Source organism: Orbicella faveolata, unplaced genomic scaffold, assembly GCF_042242905.1.
Source record: "Orbicella faveolata isolate gen_17 unplaced genomic scaffold, um_ofav_v1 contig_4, whole genome shotgun sequence".
NCBI lineage: Eukaryota > Metazoa > Cnidaria > Anthozoa > Scleractinia > Merulinidae > Orbicella > Orbicella faveolata.
In genome coordinates this window covers 5,329,798-5,342,500 of record NW_028301569.1, presented here as the reverse complement: position 1 = coordinate 5,342,500, position 12,703 = coordinate 5,329,798, and the positions used below count along the sequence as shown (strand labels likewise).

Below are 12,703 nucleotides of genomic sequence, written 5' to 3'. Positions count from 1 at the left end.
AGATATTAGCAAAATTGACTACAAATTTCTTTGAATAACAATTCATTATAACTAAATAACGACTGTAAATAATCATTGCTCTCTTATCTAATAATTTAGATAATACACAAATGTCGTAACTGCTGAATGTTCTGCCATGCATTGGCTTAAATTGAGATGACTACATGACTGGGCTGGACTAGACCGGAGGAGTTTAGGAATCTAGGCTGTGTAATCACTTGATATTGAATCATTAATATTCGTATTCAATAGCTTCCAGTGCTTGAGACAGACAGGGGAAATTTATTAAACAGTCCAAACAGCATTTGCAGGTACATTTTCATTATCATTTGTATATTCATCAACATGTCATATCACCTGTTTTATGATCTTGATTGAACCTTTTTTTGAGTGTTGGTGTTCATTCGTTTGACGGTGGCATTGACATTAAGAAGGAAAGAACCAATGGAGACGGTAATATGAAACAGCGTAAGATGAACCACATGCCACGGGCTTATCAAGGATGTTACAGAAACTAATACCTTACAAAAATATGACCTACAAGAAAAAGGCGCCATCTTATATTTAATTTTCCTCATAATGACGTACGAAGGTAGGTATCCTACAGATTTCCAGCCCCTTGAGTTTTGATTACAACTGAAGTAGTAATATCGGAGTCAAACAAATACGCCTTCATCCGTGGGCCTTTATTCCACTGTTTTAACCTTCCCAATACACAAAGCTCGACTTTGCTCCGCTTTGTGTATTGAAGAGGTTAAAATAGTGAAATAAAGACCCACGGATGAAGTGGTATTTGTTTGACTCCGATATTACTACCACTGAGAATCTGGAATTATAGTGGCACCAATGGCGCTTTATTCTAAGATACCCAAATAGCGGAAGTTCGCTTCCCATTTGCACAATCTGACTTTGCATCAGTACTTTAGAAACCTCATCGCCTCATTCAGTGGCCTACAAACAGATGTCTCATATTTCCTTCCGAGCTTGCTGAAAGTATAAATGATGCAGGGAAACCGAGCTCGAGAGGATTCCTTATGCGATGGCTGTTAACATGCTCTTTTGTAGGAAGCCTATGACCTTTTGATCTCATTCTACTCCAAGTTGAGGTGGCTCAAACCATTTGATGGATTGATGCTTCCACACTGTTTAATTGCATCCTTGGAAATGGTATCAAACAAATGCCCATTTATTACTCAATAAGTTTTGATCATTTTTATACCATAAAAGGTTAACATAGCAGCACTATAGTATCCTTTAATTGCAGCACACCTTTAATTTTAGTTTTATGTGCCTGTAGCTCTAAAACAAGTTCAGTGACCTCTACTTTTATCATAGAATTACAATCAACATATCATAAAGCTACAATCACCATATCAACATTTATCTTTTTGCAAAGTTAAAAACAATTCTGTGGAGTAGGTTCAGAGCCACCTTAATTTTTATGCTTAATTGAGGTGGCTCTGAACCTACTCCACAGAATTTTAAAACAGTGTTAAAAAAGTGTTGTAGCATCGATCAATCAAACAATTAGTAATAAAAAATAAGGAAACTGTCTTGAACCACCTTAACAAGAAAACATTGGCCCAGGTTGAAGCGTATAAGTTGCACAGTAAAAAGCAGTGCAGTTCCAAATTGCAAATGTTTTTACTTGGAAATAATTTATTTCTCTAAGACGTATCGATGAGAATCTTTTTCTTTTTTTTTTTGGCACAGATACCTTCTTAACCTGAACAGAAGCTCTGATGACGTTCCTGACCCTTACAAGGAAGCAGTTGTTGATCAGTGGGTGGAGTGGGAGAGCAAGTCTTTGCAGGCCAGTTGTTTAAAAAGATGAAATTGCTGTAGTCTGTAAATTATATTTGGGAGAGTGTTTTTGGAATTTTGGCTTAGTTAGCTTGTATCAGTCTGATCAGAACAATTTTTCAGTTGTTGCATTTCTAACAGTTGATGACTAGCTGACATGAATCTTAATTCTTGCAGCCTGTCCTCTTCAATCATCTTGTGAAGTATATTAGCTTGGGAAGACAAAACCGTGACAGCGGTCATGTTGAGGATCTGGTGAAGCTTCTGAGGCATGCAAATCAAGCTCTGTCTTCAAACAAGTATTTTTCTGGGGTATGATTTTTTAATAAGTACTCAGAACCTATCTTAGCACGTTTGCATGGCCATATCTCTCGCTGATTGGAGTAAAACATTTTCCCTTCTGAAAACATAATTTTGGAATAAAATAGCTGACAATTTTCCAGTTCACATTGACGCCCCTCTGTTTTTTTGCTCTCTAGGATAAGCTTGGTTTAGCTGATGTTATTCTTTGGGGCTCACTTCATCCGCTGTTCATTAAGGACTCGAATTTCTCTGGTATTGTTTGTTGTTTGTTGTTTGTATGTTTTTTTGCTTGTTTGTTTCTGTTTTTTGTTTGTTTGTTTGTTTGTTTTTTTCTATTCAAATTTCCCTCTACCTATATCAGGCCTGTGTTAACACTTGCCCAAACATAACATCTGCATACTTGTCGCATGGGATAAATCTCCTACCAGTTCCTACTGACCTACGAAATGACAACTATAGACCCTTTGTATGTACTCTTCCATAGCATTTCTTCCGCTGGCTACTTTCCCCCAGCCAGTAATGTCGGAAAGCATCAAGATATGGTTTGCTAAGTAATGCCCGGTTCAGACGCCGTACCTCACATGAGCCGCATCGAATGCTAATGAGGGAGAACAAAGGATTTTTCTCATTTGTATTGGATTCGGCTCATGTGAAGTACGGCGTCTGAACTTGGCCTAAGTCTCTTGGTTACACAGATCCAGACATCGCAAATTTGACAAGGTGGCACAGCCAGCTTATGTCTCAGGAGATCTTCTGTCAGACGGAATCAGAGGTGATGGGAGGCAAAGGAACATCTGCTTTTAAGGTTTGAAAATGTGAAAAAGTGAAAAAAAAAAAGTGAAAAAGAAGTGTACAACCCGGCTTTTCTATGAAGTATATTATCAGACTCTTCTTCCTTATCAGTGAGTGACGCACTTTTTTTTACTTTATTCCATTTTATTGATTGATTGATTGATTGTTTTCTTGAGTGAGATTAGTTGTCAGTATTGATTTTGAGATAATGTAACTGTGGGACATGATTTGAAAAGATATCTTAACAATGTACAGTCTTACAGTACTGTAGGTATTTACAGAAGTTATCACAGTTTCTGTTTAGCCTCAAGCACCAAAGTGGAGAGACAAAAATATCCTTTCAGTGGAGACTAAGAGAAAATGTAATTTATCAACAGTCCGTTTTTGTTGCCGAGCATGCGTAGTATTGTCGCGTATCACTTTTTGACATAGGTGACGTGTCCATATTGAATTTTACGAGAAGTTCTCTGGGGAAGAGTACGAAGAACTGGCTTCTTGTTCACATTCATGTATTTCTTTTGGGATGATGGTCAAACCAGTAAAACTCTAACGGCGCTGGGAAGTATTCAAGATTTTTGATGCACAGAATCGCTGTAGAAACGTTTTGATGCTACGCGTAATTTTCAAGTGTGGTATATGCATTAAGATCAGATTTACATTACCTTCAGTTGAATTTTCGCTCATTGCTTAGGCCGCTACAAAATTGTCTGTTTTGTTGCAGGAGGCACTGTTGGCAAGGTCTGGAACACAAGCTGCGCCGAGCTCAAACCCAGACGAAATTATTGAAGACGAACATGGTACAAAAAGGAACAAAGAATAAGAATCATTAATTGATTAGAAGAACAATAAATGAATCAGAGCAAAACAAATTGCAGTAATAGAACCTAAATTTGGTTCTAAAGTGCTTCTTCTGTGCTTACACACAAAATAAAAGAAATTAAAGGGAAACACCAAAAACAAACGTTATTTTAACAAGAAAGTTTGTAATTCAAACAAAGGGTAAATTCTAACCATCTAAACTCCACGAAGTTCCATATTGGTACCTCTAGTTTGTAGATGATTCTGCTACAATTAGATGTGGGACCATTGCTGATGATCGTGGGACATGATTAACCACATTTTGTTTAACTGGTTAAATCTTTATTTCTTGCTTTTCTCGGTTCACAATCATCTCATCTCATCTCGTTTCATCAAGAAAAAGGACATGAGGCTTCATCGGAGGAGGTGGGTTAGAAAAATATCTTCTTTAATATGGCACTTATGCTTCAATCAATCCTGAGATTTTTGTATTGTTATCGACTCTTAGAGAACGAGATTGTAATGATTGCAGTTTTCTTTCTTTGAAACAGGAATGAAGTCTTTGCCGGCATGAACGACTTTTTTTCGGTATCTACATTTGCAAAATAGGCGCGCTACACTGTATTTCAAAAGATCTCTCTTATAACTGTCGCCAGATTTTGCGAGTACTATCTCATGATTACTTTGTCGAGTGACAAGGTTGGGAAAGTACTGAGCTTGTTGAAAAGATATCGTTTTCTCTATTTAGTTTCATGGTGCCTCAAAATGCATTCCGTATGGCAGATTTATTGCATAATTTCATAAGTAATAACAACATACTTTTCTGGGAAGTCGCGCTTGAAGCCTCGATTTATTTTGCACAAGAAAGAATTTAACAAGCCAGTATTCGTGTTTAAAATTTCTCTTTTAGCCTTTTCAGTTAGAGTTGCTTGAATTTTGTCTTCGACAACTAATTACAGTATTTGTAAAAATTATCAAGTAGCCGGACCACCTGAAAAACAAGCAAACAAAGAGATAGACAGACAGACATACAGACAGGCAGAGAGGAAGAGACTGAGCAGTATCTAGCACTGTAGTTAAGATTGTGATCGTTTTTATTTCATTTATTTCAGATAACTCCAGCCAAAGTTGTTTCAAAGGAAGAGATCGATGAAGCTTTTGAACAATGGATCTACGGCAGCAAAAACCGTCCGAAAACTCGGCGGCTTGTAGACCCCATGTAAGTACAATTTGGACTAACATGCGAGAGTAAACAGAGCCTGACCAGCAATAGTCTATGTTAACACTTTGACTGACTTTCTAAGCCGATGAACCGATTCATTCGATTTTACGTTTTTCTTACTTTCTTTGACAGTCTTCCCATAGAAGGTGAAAAGAACATTTTGATCACCAGCGCCTTGCCCTATGTGAATAATGTGCCTCATTTGGGGAACATCATTGGCTGTGTCCTTAGTGCCGACGTATTTGCCAGGTACCTTAACTACTAAACTTAAAGTTATGTGGTCAGAACCTGGATCTAAGAAATTTCCAAGACAACATTTTGTGAGAATTGTTGCTAAGCTTCCTCTGTGTGCATTACTTCGCAGGTTTTGTCGCCTACGTCAATACAACACACTGTACATCTGTGGGACAGATGAATACGGCACGGCTACCGAGACAAAGGTAAATGGTAAAGACGTTGCCATTGAAGTTCACTGTATGTCGATTAGGCTTGAAAAAATACTCTGCGTGAAAAAGTGGAGAGATTTTTTTCATTCTGTAAAAGTAGCCAACTTAGGATCTTTTTTTTTTTTCCCGAGACATTTAGCTACCCTTTGATACCCCAGCAAATTAAACACGTCATCTAAGAGGAAATTAGTGCAAAGACCTTCTGATGCATTAATCGTGTTGATGAATCTCTCTGGTTTGCTACAGAGAAAACGATAAACTTAAAGCAATTATGTGTTGAAGTGTTTTAGCGACATTGGCAGTAAACATTAAATCGAAATTTTGTTTCTTTCTTTCTTTCTTTCTTTCCAATGCAAAAACGAAATGATTCTGAACAAAATAATTTGTTACTCAGCATTTGTTGATTATGACGCTTTCTTCACCTTCTGTATTTGTTAGTAATTTTTTATCACTGATGTAAATTTTTAATGTAAATTTTATTTTTAATAACATTTTTTACTGTAAAGCGCCATGAGCCATGGATATGGCGCTATACAAATCTATTATTATTATTATTATTATTTCTTGAAGGCCACAGGAAGTTGTCCCTGGTAGGCGATTTATAAGGAATCAAAATATACTGTATAACCCTGTTACTGAGTTACACCCCGAGGCGCGATAACCCTCAACTACCTTGTCAACACGTCGACAGAGCGAGGGCTAGGGTAGCCTTCTTGCTTTGGTAGCCATAGTTAAAAGGGCCTTTCCTTTACCACTAGAACAGCAAAAAAGGGCTTTTGTTAATCAAATAAAATGATACAATAAAATATATATATGAAACCCGGTTGCAATAACTTTGCAGCCAGTTTGGTAAGAAAAATGGCTTGCCCACACGGGTGCTTGACACTAAGCTTGCTGCTGATACTTGAACTGCTGATGTTGAATGATCATGTTTTATAATTCTTGCATTGTTGTCGTTCATGCCAGGCGCTAGAAGAAGGCCTCACACCGCAGCAGATCTGTGACAAGTACTTCATGATCCACAAAGAAGTTTACGAGTGGTTTAAGATAAAGTTTGACTTCTTTGGAAGGACAACTACTCAACAACAGACTGAGTAAGTATTTGACGTGATATTCTATCAAATTGCCTTGAAGCAGCAGCATGGCCGAGTGGTTAGGGCGTTGGACTTGTAATCTGATGGTCTCAGGTTCGACTCCTTCACCCAAGTACTCGACGAAATTGTTATCGGTTGCCCCAAGTTCAACTGCTTGCCTGCGCTTTGTGTATAACCAACTGGTCTGCCTCCTACCAGTTGGAGTTTATAACCAGTTTATGTTTCTTTGAAATATTTGTTTCATTGTTTATTTTTAAAGTGCAACTGTACATGATAACATAGAAGTTAGAGCTATATAATTTGTTTTCTCATTTCTCCCATCCTATAACTTGTTCAACATAGTGCAGAAATCCTTTCTGTCCAATTTTTAGACAGCGCCGTAATCCTTTTGCTCTGATCATTCGTCTTCAATTTACGATATAACATTGCAATCTTTAGATCAAAGCGCGTTTTTTCTGGTGCAGCCGTATTTGATCTCCACCAATGTAATTCGCTTTTACTCGTTTTGAAAACTTACTTACGTACGGCTTGGGAAAGCACTAAAATATACATACTAAATCGGAGATATGGAATCAGAGATAATTAATTGCTCCCATTGCACTACAGCGTGTATAGTTTTAAATACAGGGTAATATCAGCTTAATTGCTTACGCCCCATGAAGTAAATTCATTGCCATGTACATGACATTGATTTACTGTTTAAACTGGGCTTATAGGTCATTCAAGCTCAACAAAACTTGATCGGATAAATCCAGTTGCAAATTCATTTGACTCAAGGACTATGTTACTAACCAAGGTTTTATTGACTGCCATCCATTAACGATTTCATCGCAAGGCTCTGTGAGCTGCATCGGGACAGGTAAAAAGAACGTGCTTGTTTTTTAGAGTCGGCAAAAGTTCGTTAAGCGTTTGTTATTGTCACTAGAATCTCCCAAGACATTTTTTGGCGGCTTTACAAGGAAGGTCACCTGGTTGAAGACACCCTGGAGCAGCTTCAATGCGTGGACTGCAAAAGGTTTGACTATTATTTAATCGTATAGATAGATTTTATTATTAGAGAAGATTTTATTCGAATGTCGTGAACTTAAAGGAACACTCACCATTTTTAGTATAATTTTGGAAATCTCTAAAACATATAACGATCATTGGAAGCTGAACAATAATGGATTTATTTTGTGGAGCAGTACTTGACAAATGTTTAAAACCCATTAGGGAGTGAGGATGGTTAACGATGGCGAGGAAGGAAACGGATTGCGATATGGATTTTGGAAAAAGCGTCAGGATGTCAGTTTTTCAAAGCTTCAAGATTGGCTCGAAAATCGTTGAAATTTTGCAAAAATGTTGCTGCAGTGTGGACTTTCTTCAAGAAATTGCTTTTAATCATTTAGTTAGAGCTAATTAAGTTCTTATAACATAAATTTAGGGACTATTTCGTGAATTTAAGCAAATATATCGTGAGCCGGAGCCGGTATCCCTTTAACACAATTCTGAGCAAGAAGAGTGGCTAAGCAGAACATAAATGTAAACGACAGATTAGGTTCACGGGAACTTCGGCGAGGAAAATCCTTGACGGTACCAAGTGGGGTAAAACATAAGCCATATTGTTTCGATTGCTTTAAAATTTCAATTCCGTGTCATTATGCGGCACGACTTTCTTTACAACAACTATGGAATGCGACGACGCACTAAAAACTGTTGGAATTCCAGATTACTTTCTTCATTCAATCCTTACAGGCTCCAAACTGACGTAGCTATCCGCTTCCCTATTTATACGAGCAAACAATTTGATTTCTCTTCATGAATTAATATTATCCTAAACTTCCAGAATTTTGAGGACACATTGTGGGCAAATTTAAACTGGAAACGAGTTCGTTTGTGTCTTCACATCACAGGGTTAGCAAGGTTATTCAACCTACAAAAAAGGTGTGGGAAAATAATTTTAGATCCCATAGTAAGTCGTCCAAAAATTAAACACCAAATAAACAAATCTGAGGAAAATGGACAAAAAACTGAGGAGAACAAAAAAATCAAGCCCTGTGACATTATCAGGTAACATGGCAGCCCGAGCAAGTGTCTCCATCCCTGACTTATCGTGATTTTATAACCATATTAAGAATTTTTGAGGGCTTAATTCAAATTCAAATTAACATTGTACCTATGCAAAACCTTTTATCGTTTATTTTGAGTGACATATTTCATTATAGATAACCTAGTGGGTAAAACATTGTAGTAACATGTATTGACCCTTTTGTTGTTTGTTTGTTTTTGTCTGCTTTTTGTTTTGTTTTTTGTTCATTTTTTCCTGTTACAGATTTCTTGCTGATCGTTTTGTCGAAGGCACCTGCCCTTTCTGCAACTATGAGGTAAGCCTCACTTGATGAATACAATTTGTCGACAACAAAATCAAAAATAAACACATTTCTCTGACTTGAGTCCACAGAGATAGTTGTTGTTCCTCTCTTTATATATAAGTTGTTATGTTAGTTCGCATTTCTATAACCTCGAGAGAGCACTGACTTAGTAAGAGAAAATATATTTTTTTTATTCATACAGGGTGCCAGGGGGGATCAGTGTGATTCCTGTGGAAAGTTAATTAACGCCATCGAACTTAAGGTAAACCAGGCTTTCTTCTAATTCAGGGAAGAAAGAACTGTTAGACCTAAATTTCAATTAGGTTGTTACACCCTAATTTTGAAATATTTATTTCTAGGATGAATTATGTATGAAATAAGTTACACATGCGATATGAAACGTATACCGACATTTGTATCATGTAAAAAAGCTACAATTACATCAATACATCCCCTCCTGTAAATCAAAGGTGAAAAGAAAAATCTTTCATGCTTTCTTTCAACAGCTCTTGGTTATTGGCTATCAAAAAAAGGCTGCGTTTTCAAAAGTCATTATCACTCACAAACAGCTATAGGTTATGGCTTGCATACCGTCAGTTCGGGATAAGGTTTTTAGACGGCGGATTGCTTTTTGCCGGGCCTATACACTTTAGTGTCTCTGACATCGGTGAGCCCGCTAGGAAATCAAGACGCCAGTCGGCATAGTTCTAGAGGTCGATTAAATACACCTCGTCCTCACCATTGCTAGTTGACGTTGCTAGCTTAGTGACAGGGTTTGCTACATACAGTGCTAACTAGTGGACACGTTTTAAAAATAAAGCCGATAACTTGTTTTTCAGAAACCTCGATGTAAGGTGTGTGGAGGAACCCCTAAATTGAGAAGCAGCAAGCACTTGTTCTTGAATTTGACCAAGGTATTTAAACATGTAATTAGTTATCAGCAGGTTCCACAAGTGTGCTGAGCACTGCAGGATATGTCAAATTGGAGAAGCGAGTAAACTGTGAGAAACAGACTGCGAAAATTTCCTCAGTCCAGGGACTAGCCAGCAAGTGAGAAAGGTGTAAATTGACAGTGTAGTGTGAGGTGCAAATTATAACTAGATGAGTGGGCCGAATCGTTTATTTGCGTTTTCGGAGAGTCTCTTCTCAGGCTATCTAAGGCTAAGCAGCCCTCTACTGAAGATCTTATAACAGGGTACATCACGCAAAATCATGCGTGGTGACACTCAAGTTCTTGCAAATGAATCAAAGTAACACTATTTATTTCTGTTATTCGGGTTCCGGGATAGCCTGGCTAACATTCAGGGTTCAAATCTTCAAATGTACATCACCATACAGTGACGCTAGCGATCGGTCGATAACACCTCTTTTCGAAATTTTTAGCTTGAACCGCCCTTACAAACTTGGATAGACAAGTCATCTGCCGAAGGTAAGTTAAAACGTTCCTTGCAGAGCGTTTGTCTTGGAAACCGTTTGTCTAAAGTCCTGATAACATACAAAACTCTATTAAGTACACTTACCGTAAGACAACTCTGGCAGTGGTATTCGCGGACGACTTCTTTAAAAGAAAATTAATTTATACTTGATGTTTTTAACTAGCTTCATACAGTGTGCCTGTTGACGCTGTAACTACAGTTCTTTCAATGATAGCCCTCAATTTCACACAGGAAAAAATGCATAAAAGAAAATTCTGATTGTTTCACGTCTTTGTTTGGTGGCTGTGAAATGAAGCGAAACAGAAAATATTGAAATTTTGTAAACAAGATTGCAACCTCCTAGCAATTGAATCAAACAATACTGGAGCTCTTCTTGTGGTATTTCTATCCAGGTACATGGACCACAAATGCCCGCCAAATTACTCAAGGATGGATCAAAGAGGGCCTGAAACCACGATGCATCACACGTGACCTTAAATGGGGCACCAAGGTGCCTTTGGAGGGATACACTGACAAGGTCTTTTATGTGTGGTTTGATGCACCTATAGGGTAAGCTAGTTCCCTGGCTTTGTTGTTGGTGTTTGAAAGGTGCTGTTATCTGAGCATGTCATTTCCTATCTACTGAAAATGTTTCATTGGTCCGATCACTCCGAGCGTGACTTTTTTAAATGCTTTCATCCCAATGAGGCGGCGTGGTCGAGTGGTTAGGGTGCTAGACTTGTAATCTGGTGGTCCCGGGTTCAAGTCCCTCACTCTGACACTCACTAGATTTGTTCTCGGTCGCCCCTAGTTCAACTCATTGGCCACGCTCTGTAAATAGCCAACTGGTCTGCCTCCTACTAGTTTGATTTTTAATCAATTATGTTCATTTACAGAGTTCGTGTGTTTTTTATTGTCCCTTAAAAGCCCCATTAGGGGAGTGATCAATTAAGATTATTATTATCATTATCATTATCATTATCATTATCATTATCATTATCATTGTTATTGTCATTGTCATTGTCATTATCACTATCACTGTCATTGTCATTGCCATTGTCATTGTCAATGTCATTGCTATTGTCATTGTCATTATCATTATCGTTATCACTGTCATTGTCATTGTCATTGTCATTATCGTCATTATCATTATCATTAGTCATCACTATTATTATTATTTTTGTTAACGAAATGGTGACGTGAAACTGCTGTGTTTTTCATCGTTTGGCTGTTGTTGGTGTTTCAGGTATCTTTCTATCACAGCTAACTACACGAATGAGTGGGAGAAATGGTGGAAAAACCCTGAGCAAGTGAGTAAAAAGACAAACCACCCTCAACTCCACCTAGTTCTCCTTAGAGTGCTTTTCGATTGAGTGTCGTAAAACCAAAACCGAATTGATCACAACGGCCAATCAGAATAAAAGAAAACATTAGAATTCATAGTAATTTCATGTAACCGACCTGAAGCGCGGGAAAACGCGCGTGGCTAAGTCGCGATTGGTTTTAGTTTTGCATCTGATTGGTCGAGAGGATGGCGCAAATTTTTTTGACCAATCAAAGGGAATAGTAAAGCAAGTCCAAGGTAATTCCGAATTTCTCCGACACTCAATTGAAAATTGCTCTATATGAAATTTAACTCCGCTGTATTTTAAACTGTTTTCATAGATATATTCTACAATTATTTCTTGTTTTATCATGTAAAGCGCGATGTTATAATATTGTTATACAAAACGCACGCTAGACATAGTTATTATTATTACTACGACTGTAAAAACTTTTGAATGCGTAATGCATATGATTCAGAGGGTTATAACTAAACTCTGGCAAAATCTGTGAAAACTGAATATTGTGAATAGTAGTCAAATTAAACCATTAATCAATTTATCATAGAAATGTCGGTAAAGAGCCAAATTAGCAATGTCTACCTTTCGCTTGGTGAGATTTCCGGTCACCTTCAATGATTTCTATTTTTAATAAGGTTTAATAATGCTCTGAAGATATTTATGATTTATAAGGCTTGCGCACGTTCATATTATTAAAGCTTAGTTATGGGCGCAACACGGACCTCTTCTTCCTTTCTGTGTCTTACAGGTGACTCTTCATCAGTTCATGGCAAAGGATAACGTCCCTTTCCACACTGTTGTGTTTCCGTGCACTTTGATTGGTGCAGATGACAACTACAGTCTTCTGAATTCTATCAGCGCAACAGGTAAGAAAACCTTTCCCACTTACAAGAGTTATTAAAACTGTCGCTCCTGGTCTTACTCGAATTCTGTTTCTGTAACCATTGGTTCATAGCCAAAGATCTAAAAGAAACTCTCGCTTTTAATATTCTAACCCTCGAAAATTCTTGTTCCTGATAATGGTCGTGGTTGGAGTTCACCTAAAAAAAAAAAACACCCTTTGCAAAGCGAAGCAGCCACCCTTCCCCCTCTCCACCACTCTTACTCCTCTTGTACTTATGGCAATATCGGAATTT

At 37.7% G+C, this 12,703-nt stretch overlaps 1 protein-coding gene across 3 annotated transcripts in view; it reads left to right on the top strand.

Annotated features, from left to right (window-relative positions):
* Positions 1 to 12,703, top strand: part of LOC110041193 (methionine--tRNA ligase, cytoplasmic-like) — a 29,865-nt gene that overhangs the window by 9,390 nt on the left and 7,772 nt on the right. For 2 of the 3 annotated variants that reach the window (XM_089276364.1, XM_089276365.1), the window contains exons 3-21: positions 253 to 311; positions 1,714 to 1,813; positions 1,981 to 2,115; positions 2,283 to 2,358; positions 2,802 to 2,911; positions 3,620 to 3,695; positions 4,094 to 4,122; positions 4,809 to 4,915; positions 5,051 to 5,167; positions 5,283 to 5,358; positions 6,331 to 6,458; positions 7,384 to 7,473; positions 8,770 to 8,821; positions 9,012 to 9,071; positions 9,649 to 9,723; positions 10,193 to 10,238; positions 10,638 to 10,794; positions 11,471 to 11,534; positions 12,316 to 12,433. In XM_089276364.1, the coding sequence (XP_089132490.1) occupies positions 253 to 311; positions 1,714 to 1,813; positions 1,981 to 2,115; positions 2,283 to 2,358; positions 2,802 to 2,911; positions 3,620 to 3,695; positions 4,094 to 4,122; positions 4,809 to 4,915; positions 5,051 to 5,167; positions 5,283 to 5,358; positions 6,331 to 6,458; positions 7,384 to 7,473; positions 8,770 to 8,821; positions 9,012 to 9,071; positions 9,649 to 9,723; positions 10,193 to 10,238; positions 10,638 to 10,794; positions 11,471 to 11,534; positions 12,316 to 12,433 (1,675 nt within the window). The remainder of the gene's footprint in view (positions 1 to 252; positions 312 to 1,713; positions 1,814 to 1,980; positions 2,116 to 2,282; positions 2,359 to 2,801; positions 2,912 to 3,619; positions 3,696 to 4,093; positions 4,123 to 4,808; positions 4,916 to 5,050; positions 5,168 to 5,282; positions 5,359 to 6,330; positions 6,459 to 7,383; positions 7,474 to 8,769; positions 8,822 to 9,011; positions 9,072 to 9,648; positions 9,724 to 10,192; positions 10,239 to 10,637; positions 10,795 to 11,470; positions 11,535 to 12,315; positions 12,434 to 12,703) is intronic. The other variant, XM_089276363.1, reaches the window with a different exon arrangement.